This window comes from Fundulus heteroclitus, chromosome 14 (genome assembly GCF_011125445.2).
Source record: "Fundulus heteroclitus isolate FHET01 chromosome 14, MU-UCD_Fhet_4.1, whole genome shotgun sequence".
NCBI classification, from domain to species: Eukaryota; Metazoa; Chordata; class Actinopteri; order Cyprinodontiformes; family Fundulidae; genus Fundulus; species Fundulus heteroclitus.
The window spans coordinates 22784309-22808612 of record NC_046374.1 but is presented as its reverse complement, the minus strand read 5'-3'; the positions used below and the strand labels follow the sequence as shown (position 1 = coordinate 22808612).

At 40.5% G+C, this 24304-nt stretch overlaps 2 protein-coding genes and 1 non-coding gene across 3 annotated transcripts; 2 read left to right on the top strand and 1 right to left on the bottom strand.

The window, feature by feature from the left end:
- The first annotated feature begins 1612 nt into the window (after positions 1-1612).
- On the top strand, positions 1613-10121 carry LOC105927906 (NACHT, LRR and PYD domains-containing protein 3). The gene is made up of 6 exons (XM_012864882.3): positions 1613-2177; positions 4770-6483; positions 7952-8035; positions 8150-8233; positions 9195-9272; positions 9361-10121. The coding sequence occupies exons 1-6, from the start codon at positions 1865-1867 to the stop codon at positions 9677-9679; spliced, it is 2592 nt and encodes an 863-aa protein (XP_012720336.3). The 5' UTR covers positions 1613-1864; the 3' UTR covers positions 9680-10121.
- A 2758-nt stretch (positions 10122-12879) lies between these two features.
- Positions 12880-12953, bottom strand: trnai-aau. The gene has a single exon. It is a non-coding gene; the product is annotated as a tRNA-Ile (tRNA).
- A 393-nt stretch (positions 12954-13346) lies between these two features.
- Positions 13347-22562, top strand: larp7 (La ribonucleoprotein 7, transcriptional regulator). Its single transcript, XM_012864927.3, has 13 exons — positions 13347-13486; positions 14015-14225; positions 14317-14417; positions 14518-14601; positions 15890-16054; positions 17536-17638; positions 17729-18037; positions 18136-18289; positions 18412-18533; positions 18820-18932; positions 21071-21230; positions 21396-21487; positions 22184-22562. Exons 2-13 carry the CDS (start codon positions 14024-14026, stop codon positions 22259-22261), a joined length of 1683 nt encoding a protein of 560 aa, XP_012720381.2. The 5' UTR covers positions 13347-13486; positions 14015-14023; the 3' UTR covers positions 22262-22562.
- The last annotated feature ends 1742 nt before the right edge of the window (positions 22563-24304 follow it).

Here is a 24304-nt window from a genome sequence, read left to right as displayed (position 1 = left end):
CAAGACCTCCTGACTTGAGATAAAGTCAAACCCAAGATAAACCCCAATAAAATAAACTTTGACTGAGTCGAGTCCAATACCAAGACAAAACCAACGAGAGCCCATCTTTAAGACCATTGCTGTAATCATAATATAGTGGTGGCTGCACACATGTAAAGAAAATCTATGCGTTACGGCTAATTAGCAAGCTAACATTTAACAGCGTTCCAGCCTAACAGGTTCCTCTGGTATGTTAATTAGCTGCACCGCCAACATTGCTTGGGTGAACCCAAACTTGGGACGCTCAACTAAATTTCCACTGTTCAATAAATCTGACAAGCTGATAAGTTCAACAGACAAGTCAGAAACCTCTGGAGAGCAGATGCACCGGGCTAAACGATAACATCACCTGACGTACACTGCAGAAAGGGAGAGTGGAGATGGAGGACTAAAGTGACTTAGCTTTTTTCTGTTATTTATTAACAGAAATTAATATATTTGCACTGGGAAATGTTTCTCTCTTGTTTTTGCATCCCTCTTATCTTCTTATCGTCTACACGTAGGGACACAAGTGGTAGCCTTGAAATGAACTTAAACGCAGCCACGATTTTCACACTAGGTTGAAATTGGTGTTGGTCTCAAAATGATCTCGAGAGCAAATCCAGACATTAAAAAAGTGGGCCAAAGACTGGTCTTTAGACAACGACCGACGCCGTTCTCTATAGAATGGCTCAGTCAAAGTCTAGAGCTAAATCCAATAGAGAAGTTGCAGCAAAGCTTCAAAACTCTACAACCAATCTGACTGGGCTTAAGAAACAGCAGTAAAGACACACTCAACAAGAGTTGTAGTATATAAATACACCAAAACCAAAATTATTTGTTTTAGATTATAAAAGCAAACTTTATTCCAAGGCTTTTTAATATTTCCTTACCAGGAATGCCAGTGAACGAGGAGGGCGCTGTGTGTCATCAAAAACGATTTCATCCTGCCTGACGGATTTGACCGTGTCAGAAAAAGCACCTGACATTTGTTGTTTCTTCGAAACTCTTCGTCAGCTTTCACTTATAGTTTGCAAAAATTTGATAACGTCATACTCGCATGTCCGCAATGTGAAGTGTTTGCTGGTTATCATGAAAGGGAACTTGTGGAAGTTGTTAATAGTTAACCATAGTTACTTAACAGTGCTTGATAAGCAGGGTTTGCACTTTTAGCTTTGTGGATTAACAATAAATCGTCATCTACAGGTGCTCAGCGAGAACAGCTGAGTCTTTTGAATGGGGTGTGGATATTTTGATGTAACAGGAGAAAAATCTCACTAAATGTTGCGCAAGGTCTTAAGTTGTGTACATATTTTCTTTCATTTTTTTATTATTTAATTTAATGATTTTTTTTATCTTAATTTTTTCCCCTGGGTTGGTGATTTTGTCATTGATTTTACTCCCACTGATTGTATTCTTGTGCATGCAGGGGGGGGGGGGGCTCTGCCGGTGGTGACTTGTTACTTACAGTTTGCTTGCAAAATAAAACAAAATATGCAATTTTTTAAAAGATTTGGGTCTTGTCTTTGTCTGTCAGCGAAAATCTGCGTGCATGATCTCATTACAGTGAATTTTAAAGCAGAACATTTCTCCCAAGTCTTACCCAGAAGCTTATCCAAATTGTCCAGTTCAGCTCTACAGCGTTTAAAGCCGCCAACTGGACAAACAGGTCTTTCGACACTTTCCTGTCTTTACATCAGTTTTTTCAGAGGCGCTTGTACTTCCTCTTTCTGCTGGTTAAAAAGTATCCAGTCAACTGCTGCTCTATTTGAGAAGAGCACACAAACATTACAGCAAATATCCCCCAGCGGCTGCATCACCAGATGATTGCATCTGGGTTGACCCGATGATGGTTCTCACATCAGCTATGGTGGAAGAAGATGCCCGTCACTCGTGCTTGACGGCAGTGAGAGTGCTACGCGTCTCCCTGGTGGATGAGCTGGAAGGACGGATCGACGCTCTGTTGGAGGTTCTGGTCGGCCAGGAAGCGTTCACCCGGGATGACCGTGAGGAAGTCCTGTGTGAGCGGGGACCCCGGGCCAGGGTGCGAAAAGTGTTGGATATCCTGGAGTGCAAAGGAGAGGAAGCAGCAAAAGTTTTCTTCTCCGTTAGAAGTCAGCAGCAGCTCTCCCAGAACACAGCTCAGCCTCGAACCAGTGGTTTGTAAATTTATTCCAACTTTTATTTTATTTTATTTACAATTTTTACCACGTTGAAATGTAATTTAGAGCTATTATTTAAATATGTAGCTTTATTGAGATTCATGCACTGAAGCTGTTTTCATTTATTACCCGAATGTGGTTATTATAGCCTTCACTTTTGTTTCTGTAAACCATTCCGACTTAGTTTTCAGAAAAAAAAACCCAAAATATTTTCAATATTAATTAGTACGAATAATAGCTTTCCAGTTCTAAAACAGTTGTTAACCTGGGCTAAACAAACACGTTTAGCACTTAAAATTCTCTATAGATAGCATTTACACCATTTTATTTGCAGCTTTACAAGGCATTGTTTGATTAATAAAATGGTTGCTTTTAATAAATCACCTTTTCCTTCCTCCAGTTATGCTGCTGCTGCCTTTCTGCTAAAACATTTACAATTGATTGTTTGCAAAACAATCTTCGGATGTGCTCTGGTGTGAACTGATTTAGCCTTTCATTGTTCGAGTCAAAGCAGGCGTTAAATATTAACGTCACATTAGCATAGTATATAGTCAATACATTAGAATATTATCAAAAAGTTGATTCATTTCAGAGACTCAATAACTTGCTCAAGTGAAACACGTTATATAGAATAATTACTAGGGGTGGAACAATACACCGAGCCACATCGATAAATCAATAATTTAAAATTAGAAGAATGCTGTTTTTGATTTATATGCCTGATACCTTTAAGAGCTTAGAAATAAAATGGTAAAATCATATTTTTTTCATATTTTGTGAGTTGATATCAATGTGAATATTGGGGTTAGTTGGGAAGATAATATCTCTTGATATTGATCGCATCAGCTGGAAATCGTACCAGACTTTGTCATATCGGCAAATATATTGGCATCCAAACAAATCAATAAAACATTGTATCGTGACAAAGCTAGTGATTTACACTCCAATAATTACATTCATTAACTGTAGATATTAATGGACATATTTGCATATAGATTTCTTAATCAGCAACCTTTACAATCCAAAGACCTATTTTTGCCCTCAGTCCAGCTTTATGAGGCTTAATAGACCCACAAATGTTACAGAACCATATAATTTTTTTTAAACACTTCTACTACATTTATATTCAACAAGTATATGCATTCCAATTGTTTTTGAGATTAAACGCATCCTTTAAAAACAGCAACAATTAAGCAGGTATTAAACAGTTTTTCACTGAGCCTATGTCTCTGTGTGAAACATGTATATTTATTGTTCTGATGTAATAATGTAATCTTATATGTGGTGTTTTCATCACCTGTAAGCGAAAAATTATCCCAATGAACAGAAAGGGCTTGAAAACATTTGTCTATGTATGTAATTATCTATAGAATGTGTTTACTTAGTCAATTGAGGTACTGAAATAATTAACATTTTTAGTAATATTCAAATTTATGGAATTTGACTGTAAAGATCTGTTGTCGTCTTTTAAGAACTATTATTCCTATTACAATGTTTTAAAACAAAGAAAAACATAAAACTTTAGCAAACAAGGGAGAGATACATTTACTAAATTGTGACGTTGAAATTTGGGAAACAAAAGAAAAAAGAAGAAGCACCAAGTTCCCAATGATACTAGAAAAATATCCAAAAACACACGACTGGTACTTTTAGGCTATGTTCACACTGCAGCCTGAAGTGACCCAATTCCGATTTTTTTTTTTTGCCCAAATGCCACTTGGATCTGATCTTTTTATGACAGTCTGAACAACACAGAGTGGATTTTTTTCAAATGTGACCCAGGCCACGTGGATATGTGGTCCTGAATCCGATACGTATCTGATCTTTTCAAATGCGACCTGTGTCTGTACGGCCGGGTCGCATTCATCCAAACTACACGTCACTGATACTCAAACAACACTAATCTGCGTCCTGCTATGCAGGAGCGGGAAGAAAAACGACACCCATGGCAGACAACAATGAGGAGAGCAGTCAATGGAGAGAAAGCTCCGGTTAGAAAAGAAATTAAGGATCGCAAAATGGGCGGCAGCATTATAATCCATATTTGCTTCCACAAACACTGAGCAGGCTTGCTACGTGTGACGTCATCGCATCCTCAACTTTACATGCGGGACACTTAAGTTGTATGAATTCAGTTCACACAGGAAATCACGTTCAGGTCGCGTATATTTGGAAAAAAAAAAAATCGGAATTGAGCATGAAGGCCTGCAGTGCGAACGTAGCCTTAGTGTCATTTTTCTTGCATCTCTGACTCGGTATGCTCCAACCTCGTCAATTATTATCAATTGTTTTGAAAGAAAACCAGCGTCTTTTTACAAAAGTTAAATAACAAATTTCTAAAAAAGTTCTTAATAAATGAACAATAGCACATGGCTTGTGGTCCATGGAGATAACGGGTGATTTTATGCACCATTAGTGCCATTTCCTTGCAGAACTGCTGTGTAAAAACTATTGAAACTATCATTTTTATTACTGCCATATCTAAGCTGCATGAAAGCTTGCGACAACTGGCTTTACATTTGCAAGCTCTGCAACATTTGTCTGGCGGTATCTGGTCAAATTTACTATATACCTTTATTCTCTTTGCAGAGTACAAGAAGGTTCAACAAAAGCACAAGGATGTCCTGAGGCGCAGGAGTGAGAGCATGCTTTTCTACAACAGTAGGCATGGAGAGAAAATCCTCTTTTCTGAACATTACGTCAACCTCCTGTTAGTGGATGGGCACCAGGCCTTAGAGATCAAGAGACACGAGGTGCTCGCTTTCGGACAAAAAAGATTGTCCCTGCAGCATAAAACAGGACTGCAGAGGAAAATCGCACCAGCTGAGCTGTTTTCGAGAGCCAACGGAAAACGTCCAGTAAAGAAAGTGCTGGTGACAGGCGTGGCAGGAATCGGCAAGACGGTCCTGGTGCAGAAAATTCTCTTTGATTTTGGGGAGAACAAGGACCATCTCACCTTTGACTTTGTCATTCACATGAGCTTTAGAGATTTAAATCTCATCGACAAACCCACAAACTTCAGAGAACTAGTCCTCCGTAAGAATAGGCACCTCTCTAAAGAACTGGATCGCATCTTCGCCAATGATGACAAACTGCTGATTATCCTGGATGGCTTTGACGAGTTCAGACACTACAGGAGATGCCACGCAGAGGCATTTGTGACAGAGCCAGAAGAGGAGGCAGAGGTGAAAGAGATTGTGGGGAGCTTGTTGCAGGGCGAGCTGCTACCCAATGCCTCCGTCATGGTCACAAGCCGGCCCACCGCTATCAACCACATTCCTGTTGGATGCATCGACCGCTATGTGCTCATCGCTGGTTTCTCTTTAGCTGAAGTTCAAGACTTCTTCCTGCGGTATTTCCAAGATGCGACGGTGGCACGTCGAATGTTTTCGACGGTATCGGCAAACGAGCTGATGCTGACACTCTGCTATATACCTGCATTTTGCTACATTGTGTGCTGCATTCTCAACGAGAGCAAAGATATTGGTGGGGAGATGCCCAAGACTATGACGGATATTTATGTGCAGTATCTGGTGGCCTTGCTCCGTTCTCACACCGTGTCAAGAACTGAGACATGTCCTGGAGGCCGAGGAGCAGAAACCACCCAGCAGCTGTCCGACATTGTGCTGAAGCTGGGTCGGCTCGCCTTTAAAAAGCTAATGGAGCACCAAACGCTGTTCTACAGCAGCGACCAAGACGTGGCCGGGTTACAGGGATGCAGCCTGGTTAGCACCTTTCTTGACAGGACAGTGGCACAAGAGCCTGGCTGCACCGAAGAGGTCTTCTCCTTTGCCCATCTCACGGTTCAGGAGTTTTTTGCTGCTCTTTACTGCGCTGTGACGGATCAACCCTTGCCCGATGCCATCCAGAGCGGTGAGAGCCAAAACAACGGACACTTTGACCTCTTCAGCCGCTTCCTGTCCGGAATCCTCTCCGACCGCAATTCTAATTTCCTGTCCAGACAAGCGGGGCTTTACTGCCGGGAGGAAAAAGTGGAGATGTACCGTAAAAAGATCATAACAGATCTGGCGCTGCTCTGTGAGAACGGAGCCCATGTTCTGAACTGCTTGCACTGCCTGTTTGAGCAACAGGACCCGACAATGGTGTTAGCGGTCCTCCCGGAATTACTTCGAGTGAATGTCAGTGACGAGACGCTCTCTCAAATGGATCATAACGCCCTGAAGTACTTCTTAACCCTCACAGAAGGAAAAATACTCTTAGAGCTGGATCTTACAGGGACTGGAATGAACTTTGACTCTCTGAAAGATATTCAACCATTTCTGTACAGATGTCAAAGACTTTGGTGAGTAATTTTTAGCTTGTAACTCCTGAAATTTACAGCGCCTTGAAAACACACCCATACCTCTTAAGGTTTTCCACATTTTGCTAAGTTCAAATCACAAATGTAAAACTCTTGAATTTGTTTTCAAAAATAATTTAGCAATATAGTTTGTAATCCTGTTCAGAAACACTTTTTGTTACACTGGGTGAAATGGTCCTTCCATCCTGAAAGTAGTACATACGTTATGTATTCCGAAAAAAAGAGGTTGAAAAATTAGATGTAAGCACTGCAGGCCTGTAAAAACCCTCACAAATCCTATCATTTGGACCAAAGAGCAGGGATTGGTCAGAATTTTGGTCCTGCTCTCACCCTCCCTCTGTCCCTCAAGTTCTGGGGGAATAACCTTATCTATTGGTTGTCCCACATGCCAATCATTCTGATGCACTCACGTAACGCCAGTGTGTGCTCATTCGTAATTAGGTTCTGCTTGCTGGCTGCGCATGTAATGTTCTGTTTTGGTTTTTGATTATGTTGCTTCTCTCATGCCTTTGGGTTTATTTCCTTTGTAGTTTCTGTCTTGTTTTAGGGTTTAGTCTGTAGTGTCTTTAGTATCCGGTCCTTGTATTAGTTCTTATTCTGTGCTTAGAGTTTTTCCTCGGTCTTAGTTCTATCAACCTGTCAGTTTCATTATTGTTTCCACCTGCCTGTCGTTAATTAGCCCCTCCCTGTTTACCTGTCTGCACGCTTATTTATTCCTGCCTTAGTTCTCTGCTCTCTGCGAGAACGTCTCAATTCATTCCTCACGTTGAAGTGATCGGTAAGAGCTTTCCAAGTCTCTGTTATATTTTTGATGCCCTGTCTGTTTTTGCTCGACCTGTTTTCTGTTTTTGGAGTCCAGCACCTGTTAACCCCAGATCGTGTTTTTGTTTTTCCCCAAAGTCTGTTATTAAACCTTTTTCTTTGAGCGCAGCTCCGAGTCTGGCTGAATTACGGGTTCACTCTAAACAAATCATTACAGCGCATGCGCACTTCTAGTGTTTATGTATCCGGTTAGCTTAGCAATTAGCTTAGCAGTTAGCTTTGGTGTTAGCCGTTCATTGTAGCTCCGCAGTTCACACGGTACACTTTGAACATGGCTGAGAGTGGCAGGAAGTGTATGAGAAGAAGAGGACAGCCTCAGCTAAAAGAAATAAGACCAGAGTGGATTTGGGAGATTTTTTTTCACGCAATCACCCTTAGGAGCGGAGGAGTTGGTAAGACAGTCTTGCGCATGCGCAGTTATTGAAAAGGGATTTGCGGAAACTTCTGGAAAAATCGCAGACTCTACTTTTATGTCCTAAAAAAATACTCTAACGTTTATGATCATATTAGGCCAAAAATATGAAAAAGTTTAAGGGTGAGCATACTTTTATAAGGCCCTGTAGTCATTATCAAGGTCTCAATTAATGTACATTGGTTAATTCACTAATCAACTGACTTTATCCCACAGGCTTGGAGAAAATAATTTAGATATGGATGCAGTTCAGGTCCTTGCAGATGTGCTGAAGGTCTCAGACAACATCACCCACCTTGGGTAAGATTTCTCTCATTTGTTTGGGCAGAGCTAGCCACTAAGTATAAATGAATGCAAACACAAAGAAAACAACTCACTTGAACAATGTATGTCACTCTTTGTTGCCGTCTTTAGGCTCGGGTGGACAAACATTGGTGACGATGAACTACAAGCGCTTTGCGCTGCGATCCGTGCGAAAAAAAAGCTACAAGAATTGTGGTAAGGAAAAACTTGTGAGGGGGAAACAGTATGCCACGTAGAACATTTTAAAGAAGTGAAAACAGGCTGTCAGAAAGGGAAATCTCCTAAAGTGTTAGGTATAATGACACGTTTTTTCCCCAACTTCTGTTTTTTAGTTGATTCAAATGTTGAAATTATTCAACTATTGTTAGTCTCGATTTGTCGCCATACAACCACACCGTAACTGTTTTATTGGTATTTAACATTAGAGACCAACACAAATAGAGCATGACTGTGTAGTGGAAGGAAATTTTGCATGGTTTGGTTTATTTACAAATAAAGAAACTGAAATCTGTTGTGATGCATTTGACATGTTTAGAATATTTATTAATGAAAAAAACCTGCCTTAACCCCTTTATACCTCAGAAGTTTTGTCTTAACAGAGGTTTATTGATATCTAAAAAAAAAAACACTGTTTCTCCTCAAACATATTTTCTCCTGACAGATCTGTAAAAGGCTTTTTTTTGTTCCTCAAGCTTATGTTTGGACCAAAGTTCTCGTGTCCTAAGAGGTTAAACTTTTCCACAACTTTCTCCCTGGCCTCTCTGCTGTGTTCCTTGGTTTTCATGGTGCTTCTTGTTCACTAATGCTCTTTTAAAAATAATTCTAAAAAGAACAATAAAAAAAAAACTCTGAGACCTTTAATGAACCGCTCAATTTATACTGAAATTAAATTACACAGAGTTGGACACTGTTTAGATATGAGGTGATTTCTGAAGAGGAGTTCCTTTGGCTGGATTTTATTCAGCGGTATCAGGATTAGGGACCTAAACATAAAGGCACATAACAGTTTTCATTTTATTATTGGGAAAAATGAAAACTGTGAACCATTAACCATCCATTTAAAGGTTATGCTCTAGTTTGTGCTTGTTCATCATAGAAAACGGCAATAAAAAACGGTCTGTAGCTGGAACATGACAAATTAAATGTGTTCCCACAGGATGGAGGGTAACCGAGTGAGCCACAGAGGTCTGCTGTCACTTGCTGATTTGACGCCAGATCCAGTGCAAACGATTGTGTAAGCAGACGTTTGAAAGAAACCCTCTTTTTTTCTCTTTACACACTATGTAACTCTAAACCTTGTCTTTTATTTCCTCTTCATGCAGGGTCATATGGAACAACTTGTATGAGACAGAATCTGCATGTGTGCGCAGCCAGGACAGCATCATGGTGAATTTCACCGACGAGGAAACGTGGCAAGCGTGGGGTCAGTGGGTTTTCAAACGGTGCGAGGTCAGCAGCAACGAGAAGCTACTGGCGGTTCTCCACAAAGTTTGCAACATGTCAAACGACTGCCTGGAGCTCCGGTGGGCAAAGACCTTCTACGGTCAGCTATCGCAGCTCATAAAGAGGCGGATACAGTGCTGCACCGAGGACGATATGTGCAAGAAGCTCCAACGATTTGACAGGCTTTTGAATCTGTGAGGAAAGTTGATACACTGCTGATTGCAGACTGAAGAAAGAAAATTAATGGGACAGGGTACAATACAATTATGTTCTCTTGGGGCTTTTAACGCTAGACTACCATCCTCTTTTACTAACATGGCTCTGTTAGGATGGGAGCATTACGCAGTCACAATCAAAAGAAAGTACAGTTCAAGGTTTTTACTTATCAGGAAGTTGATGTAGATCATTCGTATTGGTGGTTTTATTGTCAGTACTGCGTGTGTACGCGCCGTTCGGGTTACTCTGCGGCAGTGAACGTATGCCATAAATAGACTAAATACAACTAAACAAAAAACATACAAATGTGATAGACACTAAGTGTAGAATAAACAATGCTAAGACATACACTACAGTAGGGCTGGGTATCATCTAGGATGAGCCGATTCGATACGATTCTCAATACATAGCTCACGATACAATACGATTCTAAATATAGCTCAGCTTGATTTGACTCCAGTATCGATATTTATTACTTTCAAAGTCATTCAATCAACAAAACCAGCCAAATATTATATTAATGTTCGATTTATTGAACATTGATATATTAACGGGAAAATAAAGTGCATTTGGTTCAATTCATTTAACGTATGACAGAAACCAAAAATGTGCCCAAACATCTGATTTTAGGTACAAAGGCGCCTCTACAATCCTGTTGGCCATTCTGCAAATTCGTCCCACTTGCGCTTCCACCCTGTGAACAGTAACGGTGCACTGTAACATCGCCCCCTAGGGGTTGGGGTGTATATAGATATTGAAAGCCAGAATATCAATAATAGATAGATAGGTCCCTGATTTAAAAAAAAACAAAACAAAACAAAGAGACACTGAAGAAAATAACAATACAATAAAGTGACAAGCAAGACTTATAAAGCTGAAAGGCTGTTTAGAGGGGGTGTGCATGTATATACAAGAGGTTTAGGGTGCACCAAAAAGTGGAGCAAATATTTTGATAAGGTCAAAACCACAACTTGTTACTCAGATTCACTCAGGATCGCTCAGTTTGTCTTTGGACTTTCTGCTTGCAGCGCAAATGTTGGGAGGGCCAACGGACCAAATACAGGTATATTTGGTCCGTTGATAGATATATAATGCAAAGATTTTCAAGCTTATTTTTAGCAACCAAAAGATGATAAGCAGAATAGAATAGATTAGAAACATAATTTCATGTCCTACAATGGGGAAATTCGCTTTTCCCAAGAGCAAAGTGAAAGGCAACTGGAAGTGTGAAGATGCACATAAGGTAATAGATATTGGATGGATTAACAGGTCTAAGGTCAAATGTAAAAAACACTAACATAAAAAGATCAGCTCTACAGCTAATTATGGATAGGGAGCAAAGGGGATGAAGAAACCTAAAGACTGGGGTATATACATACTGTATGTGTTTGATATGTAAGTGTCTTTGTGAGACTGCTACTTTTATTTTTTATCATTACATAGACAAGAAACGAATATGATGCTTGTTTTGTCTGGATATTATTTCAGACTTGTTTATTTATTTGTCCAGTATAGCATGACTTGAAAAGTGAACGATTGTTGTTACAGGGTCATTTTGTAATACGAAGGAGTCATTATTTATATCGTTATTTAATTTAAGGGATTTTAAGTTCTTTTGTTGTTATTTGTTAAAAAATGAAAGCCTTTCTGAAGGTTGTTTTTTTCAACCATGTTTTCTAACCACACAGATGGGGTATATTCTAAATATATTTAAAATGATAAGAGTATTCTTTACAGTAAACAGTGTCATTAAAATGCTTCACAACTTGGTCAAGTGTGCTCTTTTTTATGAATGAAAAATATCACCCCCTCCCTCCCAGTATAAGTCCCACATGTGAACAACGGTGACCATGCAAACCGCTCAGAGAAACAAACCAAATGAAACCCTGATGTAAACCCTCTAGAGGTTTGTCCTCAACCATATTTGCTGTCTGGTGAGGTCTCCATTGGCTACCAGCCTGGATGAAGCTACTACGCTGTGAGGACCATCATCTTTGAATTTACTGGCGCTTTTAACGCCATTCGACCACAACTTCTGAAGGACAAGCTGAAGCGTTCAAGAGAGGAGCACCATCTGTCCCAATGGACACTGGACTGACTACCTTATTGGTCCACCGCAGAAGGTGAGGACACGGGGCTGTGTCTCTGCGGTACGGGAGTACCGTGGGGGACTGTTCTGCCGTCGTTTCTGTTCACCCTCTACACCACAGACTTCTCCATCAGCTCCCCAGGTTGCCACCGTCAGAAGTTCTCTGATTACTCTAGCTTAGTCGGTCTTATCACAGATGAGGACAACTTTGAGTACAGATAGTTGACAGAGAGCTTTGTAGATGAGAGCCAGCAGACCCGGTTAAATGCAGGGAATACCAAGGAGCTGGTGGTGGACTTTCCTATAAGTATCTGGGTCTTCACCTGAACCATAAACCAGATGCTCATCACAAGAAGATTCAGAGCAGACTCTACCTGCTGAGGAGGCTGGGGTCTTTTGGAGTGGAAGGAACACTCCAAGAGACCTCCTTCGACTTTGTGGTGGCATCAGCCATCGTGTGGTTTGTTGGAGCAGCAGCTTATCTGTAGCTGAGAGAAAGCTGCTGGTAAAGCTCATTAGTAGGGCCAGTTCTGTTCCTGGGATGCTCCCTGGACCCAGTACAGGTGGTGGGAGATAAAAGGGCTGTAAGAAAAATCACAATGTCTCCCACCCCTTGCTTGGAGCTGTTGCAGAGATGGAGAGCTCCTTTAGTGACGGACTGCTGCATCCCAGATGCTCTAAGCAGCGCTTTTGCAGGTCGTTCCTCCTAGACTTTATAATCTCAGCTGCTCACAACAGAATCAATAAGTGTTCTCAACATGCAAATGACCCGAAGGGTTCTTCATCGGACCGGGAATCTTTTACAGTTTCCTCAGATGCTAATGTCCATTTGCACACAGTTTAACCACTCTCAGGTGTTTGCTTGATGAACAATCATGCCTAATGCAGTTTTTCTCACATCGTTTTGTAAACTGGCTGGTGTCTTCCCTGTAACAAGAATATTGCATTTTATCTGAATATGCTGTATTATCTATAATTGTGCTTGCTATCTATCTATCTATCTATCTATCTATCTATCTATCTATCTATCTATCTATCTATCTATCATCTAATCTATTCTAGATAAAATTAATGCAGCGACCCAAAAGGAAATTGGCCCGTACGGGGATCGAACCCGCGACCTTGGCGTTATTAGCACCACGCTCTAACCAACTGAGCTAACCGGCCACGGTTTTTAGCGCTACTTCAACATGTTTAGATTTCTGAACATTTGCAGAGTTGCCTTCCTGTTTTTCATCTGAAAGATCGTTTTCTTCAATGTAAGGTTCTAAAATTTGAGATTTTAACAATGAGCGAAAAGCCTTCTGACCGGATGTGCTTTTGCTCTCTAAATTAAAACAACAAACCACATTAGACGCTGAATTCCGTCCATATTTTGAGTCTTTCACTGTGTAATGTCTATGTGATCATGTGGTATTATTCTTCCAGGACAGGAACTATGATAAAATCATATCAGTTACTGTTTGTCTTTTTCTACATGATTGTGCTGATGAATAAAATTGTTGTAATCACCCTTGAATAATACGTTGGACCTTTATTTTGGTAATCCTCAACCGGAAGCCGAGCTCGTCCTCCTGACGAAATAACTGTGCGCCATGTCCGAACGCTCTGCTTCTGTTGTGCTAAGGGAGCTAGCTGCGATTTAAACACATTTCTGGCGTTTGTAACATCGGCCTGGCCTAAAAACGCTCTCAAACCAGGTGAGTCCTACAGGTGAAGGGGCTATTTAAACGCTGAATGGCTAGTTTAGATATGCATTTTTCAGACTGCTCTATTGTGAATCTATAAATACCCGCGTATTTGCATACATTGTGCCCAAAAGTTGCTAAGACTAACAAATAATTATCCTAACAGTCAATAAGTCAATAAGTTAAAACCTGACGCAACAGGCTCGAAATCTGTCTGTCGTCTGGCCCACTTACAAGATTTGCACAGGTGCTGGAAGACCTACTATATATATATATATATATATATATATATATATATATATATATATATATATATATACATACACACACACACACACACACATAGATAGATGCATAGATGTGTGTGTAGATAGATAGATAGATAGATAGATAGATGTGTGTGTATATAGATAGATAGATAGATAGATGTGTGTATATAGATAGATAGATAGATAGATAGATGTGTGTATATAGATAGAAAGATAGATAGATGTATTTATGTCTTTTTCCTCTCCCTTCTAACATTGTTGTCGTGCTCAGCGCTGCAGGATGGGCACGGAGCAGGAAGCTGGGGGCGATGGAGCATCGAAACCCAGCGACAGGAACAAGGAGACAGAAAAGAAGAAGAGGTCCCGCGTCAAACAGCTGCTCGGCGACATCAGGAGGCAGGTGGAGTTCTGGTTCGGAGACGTCAACCTGCACAAGGACCGCTTCCTGAAAAAGCTCATCGACGAGTCCTCCGACAGCGGCTGTAAGATTCTCTTAGCAGGGGACCCCCAAAATGTAAGCGCAGAGCTGAGAGCACGTCAAGGCGTCTGCGGCTCACCTGCTTGTCGTTGCAGATGTCGACATATCGGTGCTGACGGGCTTCAGCCGCATGAAGAAGCTGACGACTGACACCAAGCTGATCGCCAGAGCCCTGAAGAACTCGTCCGTGGTGCAGGTGCTCCGCGCCAACCTGGCTTCTGCTGCACATAGTTGTGGCACACTTTGCTCTGAGCCCCCTAGGACTCATGAAGACGTTTTGTCTCTTTGGGTTTCAGGTTGACCTTGAAGGGACTAAGGTGAGGCGCAAGCATCCGCTCGGAAGCCCGCCGAATAACGTCGACAGCCGGACAGTCTATGTGGTAAAAAAAAGAAAATGGTTTCTTCTTGTGCGTTAGATTGTTTAAGCGTTTACTAATTTATCAAAATGAAGTCATTTACATGGAGTTGTTATTCAATTCAATTTTATTTATATAGCGCCAATTCATGAAACATGTCATCTCAAGGCAATTTACAAAGTCAAAATCAATCAGATTATACAGATTGGTCAAAAATTTCCTATATAAGGGAACCAGTTGATTGCATCAAAGTCCCGACAAGCAGCATTCACTCCTGGAGGAGCGTAGAGTCACAGGGAGAGTCGTCTGCATTGTCCATGGCTTTGCAGCAATCCCTCATACTGTTATAATTTTTAAAGTTCAGATGGTGAAATCCGAAACAAACGTCAATCAGTAATGAGTTGTTGGTTCATTCTACTAATGATTTATGGAATACTTGATACTTTTCTCTTGGTTTTGGACTAACTGTTTAATATTGTATCTTACAAAATGAACCTTGAGCATTTCACTTTTTGTCACGTTGCAAAACCACGAAACTTGAGTAGGTTTTGGGGATTGTCCTGCTGGAGGGTAACATGTTTACTCTGTCTTCTAAATGGCTTGTGGCAAACAGAGTTTTCTTCCTACAACGGCTTGCTTTCTGCTGCTCTTCCAAAAGTGTGCAGTGCATGGCTGACAGTTGTCCTGTTGGCAGAGTCCTCCTGAGCTGTGGGTCTCTGCAGCTCCTCCAGAGTTACTGTAGGCTTCTTAGCTGCTTTACTGATTAGCGCTCATCTTGCCCAGCCTTTCAGTGTAGATGGAGGGTCATGTGTTGATACGCTTCCAGTTACACATTGGGAGCCACGTTCTTTCCATTAGCAGATGATGGATTGAACAGAGCTGCATGAGATTTTTGCAACTGGCAGCATTGTTTTACAACGTTACGGTGAATTCAATGTGTTTTTTTCCCTCACCTGTCATAATGGTGGCGGCTCTTTTATGAGAATTACGGTAATGGCAGACCGTTTGACTTCATATGTCACACAACCTGAAGGATTCCTTTCCATCTGTTATATATATATATATATATATATATATATATATATATATATATATATATATATATATATATATATATATATATATATATATATATATATATATATATATATATAAAGAAGAATAAAAGTAAAACTAGTAGATTTTGAACCAAGGTCAATGTATGATTACAGAAATTTTAACATATTTGTCTTTTTTTTGTTGTTATTTTTTTTTTTACATTGAGTTTATATCACTTTCTGTCCCTTTTTCTAATTTTTCTTCCCCGTTTCAGGAACTTTTACCCAAGGACGTGACCCACAGCTGGATCGAAAGAGTTTTCACAAAATGCGGGAACGTGGTGTATATCAGCATCCCCAGATACCGGAGCACCGGAGACTGTAAAGGGTTCGCCTTTGTCGAGTTTGAGGATGAGGAACAAGCCCAGAAAGCTATCGAGGTGATTTTAAAAATTCTTGAACATATAGAACATTGTGGCTTTTTTTTTTTTTTTAGTTTAGTTTCTCTCAAGACAGGGAAGACGTACATTAATGAACATTTACAAAGTAGATGTAAACGTCAAAGATTATAATGAAATCCTCATTTTCATCTTTTTTTCCCCCTTGAGGAGGTTGATGATCCCTAATAAATAGAAGCAAAAACACAGTAATTTAACATACTACACCATGAAAACTTTCATACAATTAAAAAACATAGATATTCACCCAGATTATCAATCCAGATTACTCACTGCAAAAAGGGAGCTAAACATAAGTAAAAATGTCTTGAAATTAGTGTATTTGCACTTGATTTGAGCAGGTAAATAAGATTATCTGCCAATGGAATCTGATTTTTGTACGTAAAATAGGAACAACTCATTTTCATCATCTTATTTCAAGTGCAGTATATACAATTATCTTATTTTAGAGGTCAAAATACTTATTCCATTGACAGATAATCTTATTTACCCGCTCAAACCAAGGACAAATACACTAATTTCAAGAAAATCTTCCCTTTCTTCAGTGCTCCAAACATTGACAGCGACGGTATGTTTTAATACCATCAAAAGCCTGTTTGTACACTTGGAGTCAAGTGTTTGGACACAACTTTGATATTAGATGGCTCTTCCTTATGTATCATTGTAGATACATGCTGAAGACATCTCAATTATTGAAGAACACGCGCAGAGTTATGTAGCAAACCAAAAAATCTTTGACTGGTAGTGTCCAGCCTCTATGTCATTTGTGACATGATCTGGGCATTAACACACAAACAAGCTGACTCTAATGTTAAATTAGTTCTAATATATCTAAAACTAACCAAATTAGATTTTATTACCTTCCCACCTCATGCTCGAAACAGAGTCAGTTATTATGCCTGAACAGTGTCGTTTATCAACATCGTGGAAACTTTCTTATGATAGGCAGGGTTTCCCCCAGAAGTAAAGTACCTGGATTCATCCTGACAACAATAAATCACAATTGATGATGTCTGAAACCCCCCAAAACCATTTTGCGTTTTTTTCCCCTCACTGTTTGTTCCTTGAGACCATCAATAAAAATGTATGTAAATCAAAACTACAATTAAACGCAGTTATTTTGTGCAGTCTAGTGACTCTTTATGTGACTAGTGTCCTGTATATGTATTTTAGGACCAGCATTTATGTTTATTGGGCTATAAGTGCTGCGACATGCAGCTACCTACACAAAAAAAAGAACCTGCAGATAGTCTTTAATCATCGCTTCTATCGTTATCACTATAGTACCACAATATATTGTGATAAAACGTCATATAACCCGGCCCCATGCCTAAATATTTAAATTGTGCTACTTCCAGCCAATGTTCGTCCTCTTGGAACATGCAGTCGTTGAGACATGAAGGTGATGATTTTTGTTTTAAAGAGAGAAGAAGCCACATGATAAACTTTCATTTCTGGAACAGATGTTGAACAATCCTCCCGAAGACGCGCCGAGGAAGCCAGGGATTTTCCCCAAAACGTTAAACAGGAAGCCCATCCCTTTTCCCGCGGACAACCCCCAGTCCCGTAAGTTTAAATGTTACCTTTCTGCGCGTTCCTTCAAACCCTAAAGCTAATTTTAACAACCCCCCCTTCTGTGCGGTCACGCTCCGTTAGGGGAAGAGGAGAAGAAAAAGCGAAAGAAGAAGAAGAAGAAAGAGGTGGCGGCTGCGGCTGTGAAAACGCCGGCAGAAAAGGTCCAGGAGGTGGCGATGGAGGCAGCGCCGTCGGAGCAGAAGAGGAAGCCTCTGGCGGGAGGCGGCGATCCAGAGGCCGGCGGCGCGCAGAAGACGGCGGGGAAATTGTCGGAGAAGAAGCGGCGGCGGTCACAGACTGCAGAGGGATCAGAGAGCGACGTTCCCTCGAAGATCCGGAAAACCAGTCAGAGTGAACCTGGGGACGAGGAGAAACAGGAAACGAGCATGAGTAAGCGCTCACTCATCTTCCCTTTCACCTGAACTTTAGGTCTGCAATTGTTAACATGTCTACCACAACACCCCCCTCCCCCCCTTTTCCCCTCACAGGTGTGCCCAGTAAAAGTGACCCAGAGGGAAACGCTGAGAAGGGGAAGGAAAACAGAGATGACTCAACCATCAAGGCAAAGAGGAAGAGAAAAAAGAAACACAAAGAGAAGCTCAAAATTGGGGAGGAAGTCATCCCATTACGTGTTTTATCAAAGTAGGTCCCTACATCCCCTTCTCCGCTCATTACATCAAATTCGTTAGTAAATAGTTGGTGAAATTTCAATCCCAGCATTGAGTTTTTAAAAAAATGTATGCTTTGTTTGCCTCTGCTTAAAGGAAGGAGTGGCTTCAGCTGAAAGAGGAGTACCTGGTCCTGCAGAAGCGCAGCATGGCGTCCCTGAAGAAGTGCATCAACAAGATGAATCACAAGGAGGACGATGTTGCTCAACCTGCAAACGGTGATTTTTTTACGGTTCTGAAACCTGAAACGGTTTACTGTGCATAAAACCCCTAAAATGCCCACTGTGCTGCTTTTTAGAGATCATTTCCACATTCACCGGAGCTAAAGTTAGTAGGCTGGCATGAGTTGGAAATGAGTGATTTCCTACCAGAAATGAGGCATTTATCTAGAATGTTTAGATCTCGTTCTGTCAAAAAATACAGTGTCTCTAAAAACAAGATCTGCTGATGTCTCAAAATATGCTTTGTTGATGAAATGTTGTGTTTTTTTCTCCTGTTTTCCAGTTGAAATGAGCAACAAAGAGGAAAAAGAGACTAAACAGGGTCCTCAGTTTGTCAGTGGTGTCATCATGAAGATTACAGACAGCAAGCCGTTGCCAGCGCGCAAGATCATCAAAGTACAGTACACCTTAATGATTTTGATAAAAAAAAAAAAAAAGTGGAGGATTGACTTTCTAAATTAGAATCATTTGTCACACTTCATCCAGATACTGCTCTTAGTAATTCATTTCAAAAAGTGGAAATTATGTATTTCAACCTTTTATATGTAACCTTTATATAGCATTATATATCAACAAATGGAATGTATGGATTTAAACACGGCGACATGCTGCGAGCATTTATTTCAGTTAATTTTGATGATTATGGCTGTCATGAAAGCGTTGAAATTTTTATCAGAAAGCTAAAGTACTTCACAATATTCTAAAAAATTTTAACACAGAAATGCTGGCCTCCTTAAAGAGTATGGCTGCGTAATAGCCCGTGTATATGTGCATTTTTACATGCGTAAATCTTACAAAATCTTACTTTTGTAAGATTTACGTTGTGTACAGCATGCTATGGAGCCAATCAGCCTGTATCAGTGCTGGCATGTGGATGCAACCTATCGTTTAATGAGTTACCGTACTGTTCAGACAATAAGATGCACTTAAAATTCTTAAATTTTCTCAAAATTTTAGTGCGCCTTATAATCCGGTGCGCCTTACATATGATTACCGTACTTGTTGTGCTTTCTGACTGATTTTACGTGGTACAATGCGCTCAAAAATCAGTTAAAATGTGTAAGTACAACTTCGGTTACAGACAAAGCTGCTCTGTTCACTGGATATTCGGAGCATTACGGTACACTGTGGCACTACCTAATAGGACCCCTGAGCTGTCTACAAGACTGCCTGACTGTAATGTCTAAACTAGAAGTGCATTCATGTCAGGTAGCCGGCGCCCGAAGTACGCGCTACCAACAATGAACCTAGTAATTTATTTAAATATAAAAGTTCAGTTTCTTTTGGCCTTTTGTTAGAAACAGGGCAGTGTCGTCCAACTTCTCTGTCCTCCTGATGGAGACTGATAGCTGTCCCTCTCAAGTGGGTGACCAGACGTCCCCGATTTCCGGGGACAGACCCACGTTTTGGATATCCTGTCCCCGGAAATATCTCCGATTTCAGCGTATCATGATGGAGTAAAAAAGTGTAGAGCAACGAGAGGTATCTACCCGGTCCTGCCACTGTCCCAACGTAGTAGAAGAGCTTTGTGGAATGCACTTTCCCCGCCCCCCGTCGGCGTTGCAGATCATGCAAAACAAACCAACCCCAGGCAGACATTCTCAACAAAATCAGAGATTTCCCCAGTTTTCATTAGAGAAATCTGGTCACCTTATAGTATGTGTGTTTGCGGAGTAGCGGAGTGAAACTACACACTTGGGAAAAATATTTAATGCGTTTTATAATTCGGTGCGCTTTATGGTCCAAAAAAAACCCAGTAATCTAAAATTGATCTTCTCAGTCGACTAATAATTAATTGATAAGCTATTTTCTTAAAAACCCTAGTTTTCTCTTGTGTCAAGAGTGTCCTTCAATAACACGAAAGTCTATTTTTTATTTAACAATCTGCTGAATTTTAAAGGATTCACTTCATTATATCTTTATTGTGCCACCTGTGTTGAATACTAACTGAATAAACAGAAATTGTGGTTTTCTGACACATTATTAAACTTGTACATATTTATAAAGCATAACAAAGCAGGATTCTATTAAGTTACTGAATAGAAACAAATTGAATAGAATAAAATATATGAAATTCGTTAGTCCATGGTTTGCCTGCATCCCTACTGCTGACGTTATCTGGGAAGCACCGGGAAGCTTCACAAACTTTCAAATTGTTTGCTTAGTTTCTCTGGTTAAAATGTTTTCTTCACAAAACTGTCAGGGCTGCAAATATTTTTCTTTCTTTCAACTACACGTTTTCCTTCCACTCAACTTTCCATTAATATGCTTGACCTTTTTATTTTTATTTTGTGAGAAAGTGAAGTTTAACTTGTCTTTTTATAAGCTGTAAGCCACAATCATTAAAAATAACAGAAGTATGCAGTTGAAATATATGACTTTATGGATATAAAAAAAAGCTTTATAACAGCAGTTCCCCATTTTTAAGTATTTTATGGAAACAAATTCACTTTTATTCAGCTTTTTTTATTCTGAGACACACCTGTGTAGCGTCATGCTGCTTAATCTGTCGTCTTTTCTTGGTGTCTGCGTAGGATGCTCTGTCCAAAGTGTCTCCGGTCGCCTATGTTGACACCCTGGATGGAGACGTGGAAGGCCACGTCCGTTTCCACACCCCGGAGGACGCCACAGCCGTCAGCAAGGCTAAAGAGCAGCTGCTGAAAGAACACAGCTGGAAGATTGAGATTCTTAAAGGTAGGAAAGTTTCCTCCTCAGACGCAGACAGACACATTTCCTATTCTCGTCTTTATTTGTGTTTTCGCTGACGGTGTATGAAGTTCTATCTTGTCCTGAAACCCAAACCACAATGTTCCTTTTGATTTTTTATTGTGGATGCTTGGTTTTAATCTCGTGTAAAAGGTGACCATGAACAGCGGTACTGGCAGAAGATTTTAGTGGACCGCCAGGTCAAGCTGAATCGTCCCAGGGAGAAGAAGCGAGGCACAGAAAAGGTGAAGCAAAAACTATTGAAATGTTATTTAAATTCAATGAATGATGTGTGTGTTCTGTTTATTAAAACAAGCGCAGCCGTCAACAGCCGCAAAAAAAACATTTTATTTTATGTGCTAGACCAACGCAGAATATTGAATAATTATAAGGTTTTGGGGGGATTTTATACATGATTTTAAAATTTATTGAATTCTCTTTTCATAAGAGGTTATATAACTAGTAAATTACGGTACGGTTAAGTTAACGTATGTGTAATTTGTCTGGGTATAAATCCAGCTGTTCTGTGCTTTCCTCATAAGTTTGTTAGTGAAATTAGGTGAACAAACATCATTAAGACTAAGGAATACAGCAGACAGGTCAGGGAAAAAGTTTGTGGAGACGTTTAAAGCTCTGTTAGGTCATTAAACAAAATCACAAGCTTTAAACGTCTCACAGAGCTGATTAAATCCCAGCTCCAATTACCAAATGAAATCTTTTCCCACAGTTTGTATTATTTTTGTACCTCTGATAATAAAAGCTGATTGGCTAACAAAAGCAGACCACAACCCTGTTATGGCCGCCGTTACATACATTTGATTTTTCCAGTTCTCTGGTTTAAGTTTCACAAAGTTTATCCTGATAGTTACCCCTGAAGTAGAGCAGCTCCCAGCTCTTTATCTGATGTCGCATTTGATTTTCATTCTCTTGTCCCGTTTCAGCTCATATCCAAAGCCGAGAAAATCATCATCGCCCGAGCCAAGGAGGCGCACAAGCACATCCGGTTTGAGGAAGACTGACTTCCCCGATGTTTACCGCTCCAACCGATCCCTAACGGGACGAATACGTGGCTGAAGTACAATAGTCCACTTCTGCTCTTTGTGTCATTTTTGCGGCTGCACTGGAGCCTTTGTCATGAACCAGGATGCTGCTAGGGTTAAAGATGATCTGAAACTTTTTTTTTTTTTTTTTGTTATTGTTATTCCAGTGTTTTTTAAAATGCAGTCCTGTATAGGTGTAAATATAGTTTTTCAGGAATTTATTCCGGTAAAAGAAGTGGTTGGTTCAGCACCTGCTTTTTAATAAAATCTCATTTCATGATTACAGTGTCGGAGTTTTGTATATTTTGGGTTGTCCTTAAAAAGATTTTAATTTAGTGGTTTTAAAAAAAGTGATTGGTTAATATTTGTAGAGAATGTGAGTCTAAATTGCGCTTTAGCATTACCCAAAACCTGTTACAGATTTCATTAATTCTGACTTTGCAGACTATCAATTTCTGCAGTGCTGCTTCTTAAAGTAAGATGGAATTTCCTGAAAAATAAGCAAGTAAAAAAATGAAGGTTTGGTAAAGAAAAGATTAAGTAAGTTTAAAATGACCAGTTCTAAATTTTTATGTCACAAGTTTATTTTGCATGTTGTGTTTTTTCTGCTCTGCTACCATTCGGTGACCACTGTACCCAGAGAGGAACTCCAGAACATCAGACAGTCCTCTACATGCATATTTTTTCCCATTTTTCATCCACACCAACTTCCCTGAGTTCTTGGTTGGCAGTGCTATACAGGGTTTACTGGAGACGCAGATGAGGTAAACGGGGAAAACGCGCGTGTGAAGCGTCGACTACGGAGACTCCGCCCACCCTGACCTTCAATAAACCTGACTAATGGCGAGTAAAATGATTGAAGCGCTGCTTCTCATGTCTAAACTCTTGATGTCGGTGGATTTGCCACGCTCTGTTTCACTAAAACCTGCCTTGGTGGACATCCCAAACTATAAGCGTTACATATATCGGGCTTCCAGCTTTTCGAGCGCAGCACGGTGCTCCTAAGGGATGGGGGTGTTTTACATAAGTGAAAACCGGGGTGCTGATGTCATATTGTTATAGAAGACATGTCGTCCTCCCCTGGAGTCATTTGTTTTATTCAGACTGTAGAGCCTTTTCATTCATCGAGGGTTTTCATTTGTTCTGGCCAGTGTTGACGTCCCACTACAAGCTTTCACAGCAGAGGCTGGAAAAACAACCCGCTGAGCTGATTAGACATGGAGAAAAAAAACAAACACCCAGACACTCTCATCGTTGTTTTTGAGGATTTTACCTGCACAAATTTCTAAAAATGATATTCCAAAATACAGGAAGCACTTTAAGTAACCCCCCCAGGGTTAACAACTTGAAAATATGCATACTGTGCTGCTCCCTGGGCAACTCTAAGTCTCCTGGTTCACTCTCAGGTTCATATCATTTCAACTTAATGGGCAAAAAGTGAGTTGTCAAAGTAGACGTTTACAGGCCTTCTTTGACTGCACCGATTGGAGTGTCTTTGAAGCTTCATCCGTTGAGTGAGATTGCTGAAGCAGTCATATCATACATCAGTTTTTGGTGCGACACGAGTGCAGACCGAGACCTTTCGCACATACAACAGTAGCCACGATTCACTCAACCTCTAAAGAAGCTGTGGAGAAGCGAGGAACTGGCTTAATGCAGCAGGGCCTGGATCTCTGTGTAAACTGACCAGCACCAAGCTGGAGACTGAGGCGGCAAAGACGATCTACAGCGAGAAGCTAATAACAGCTTCTCACAAAAACCTGTCAGCTGCGCTGCCCCAACCACCCTCCTTCCTTCTGACCCCTGACCCAGATTTAAGATCTCTGAGGAAGATATGAATAGGCTTCTGTGTCAAAAGACCTTTGGCTGAAACTCCTGAAGTTTGCAGATGGTACCACCATCATTTGTCGGATCCAGGACGACGATGACACCGCATGCAGACAGGAAGTGGATCGGCTGGTCCAGCGGTGCAGTCAGAACCACCTGGAGAGATCCCCATGCTCAAGACTCTGGAGACGACAG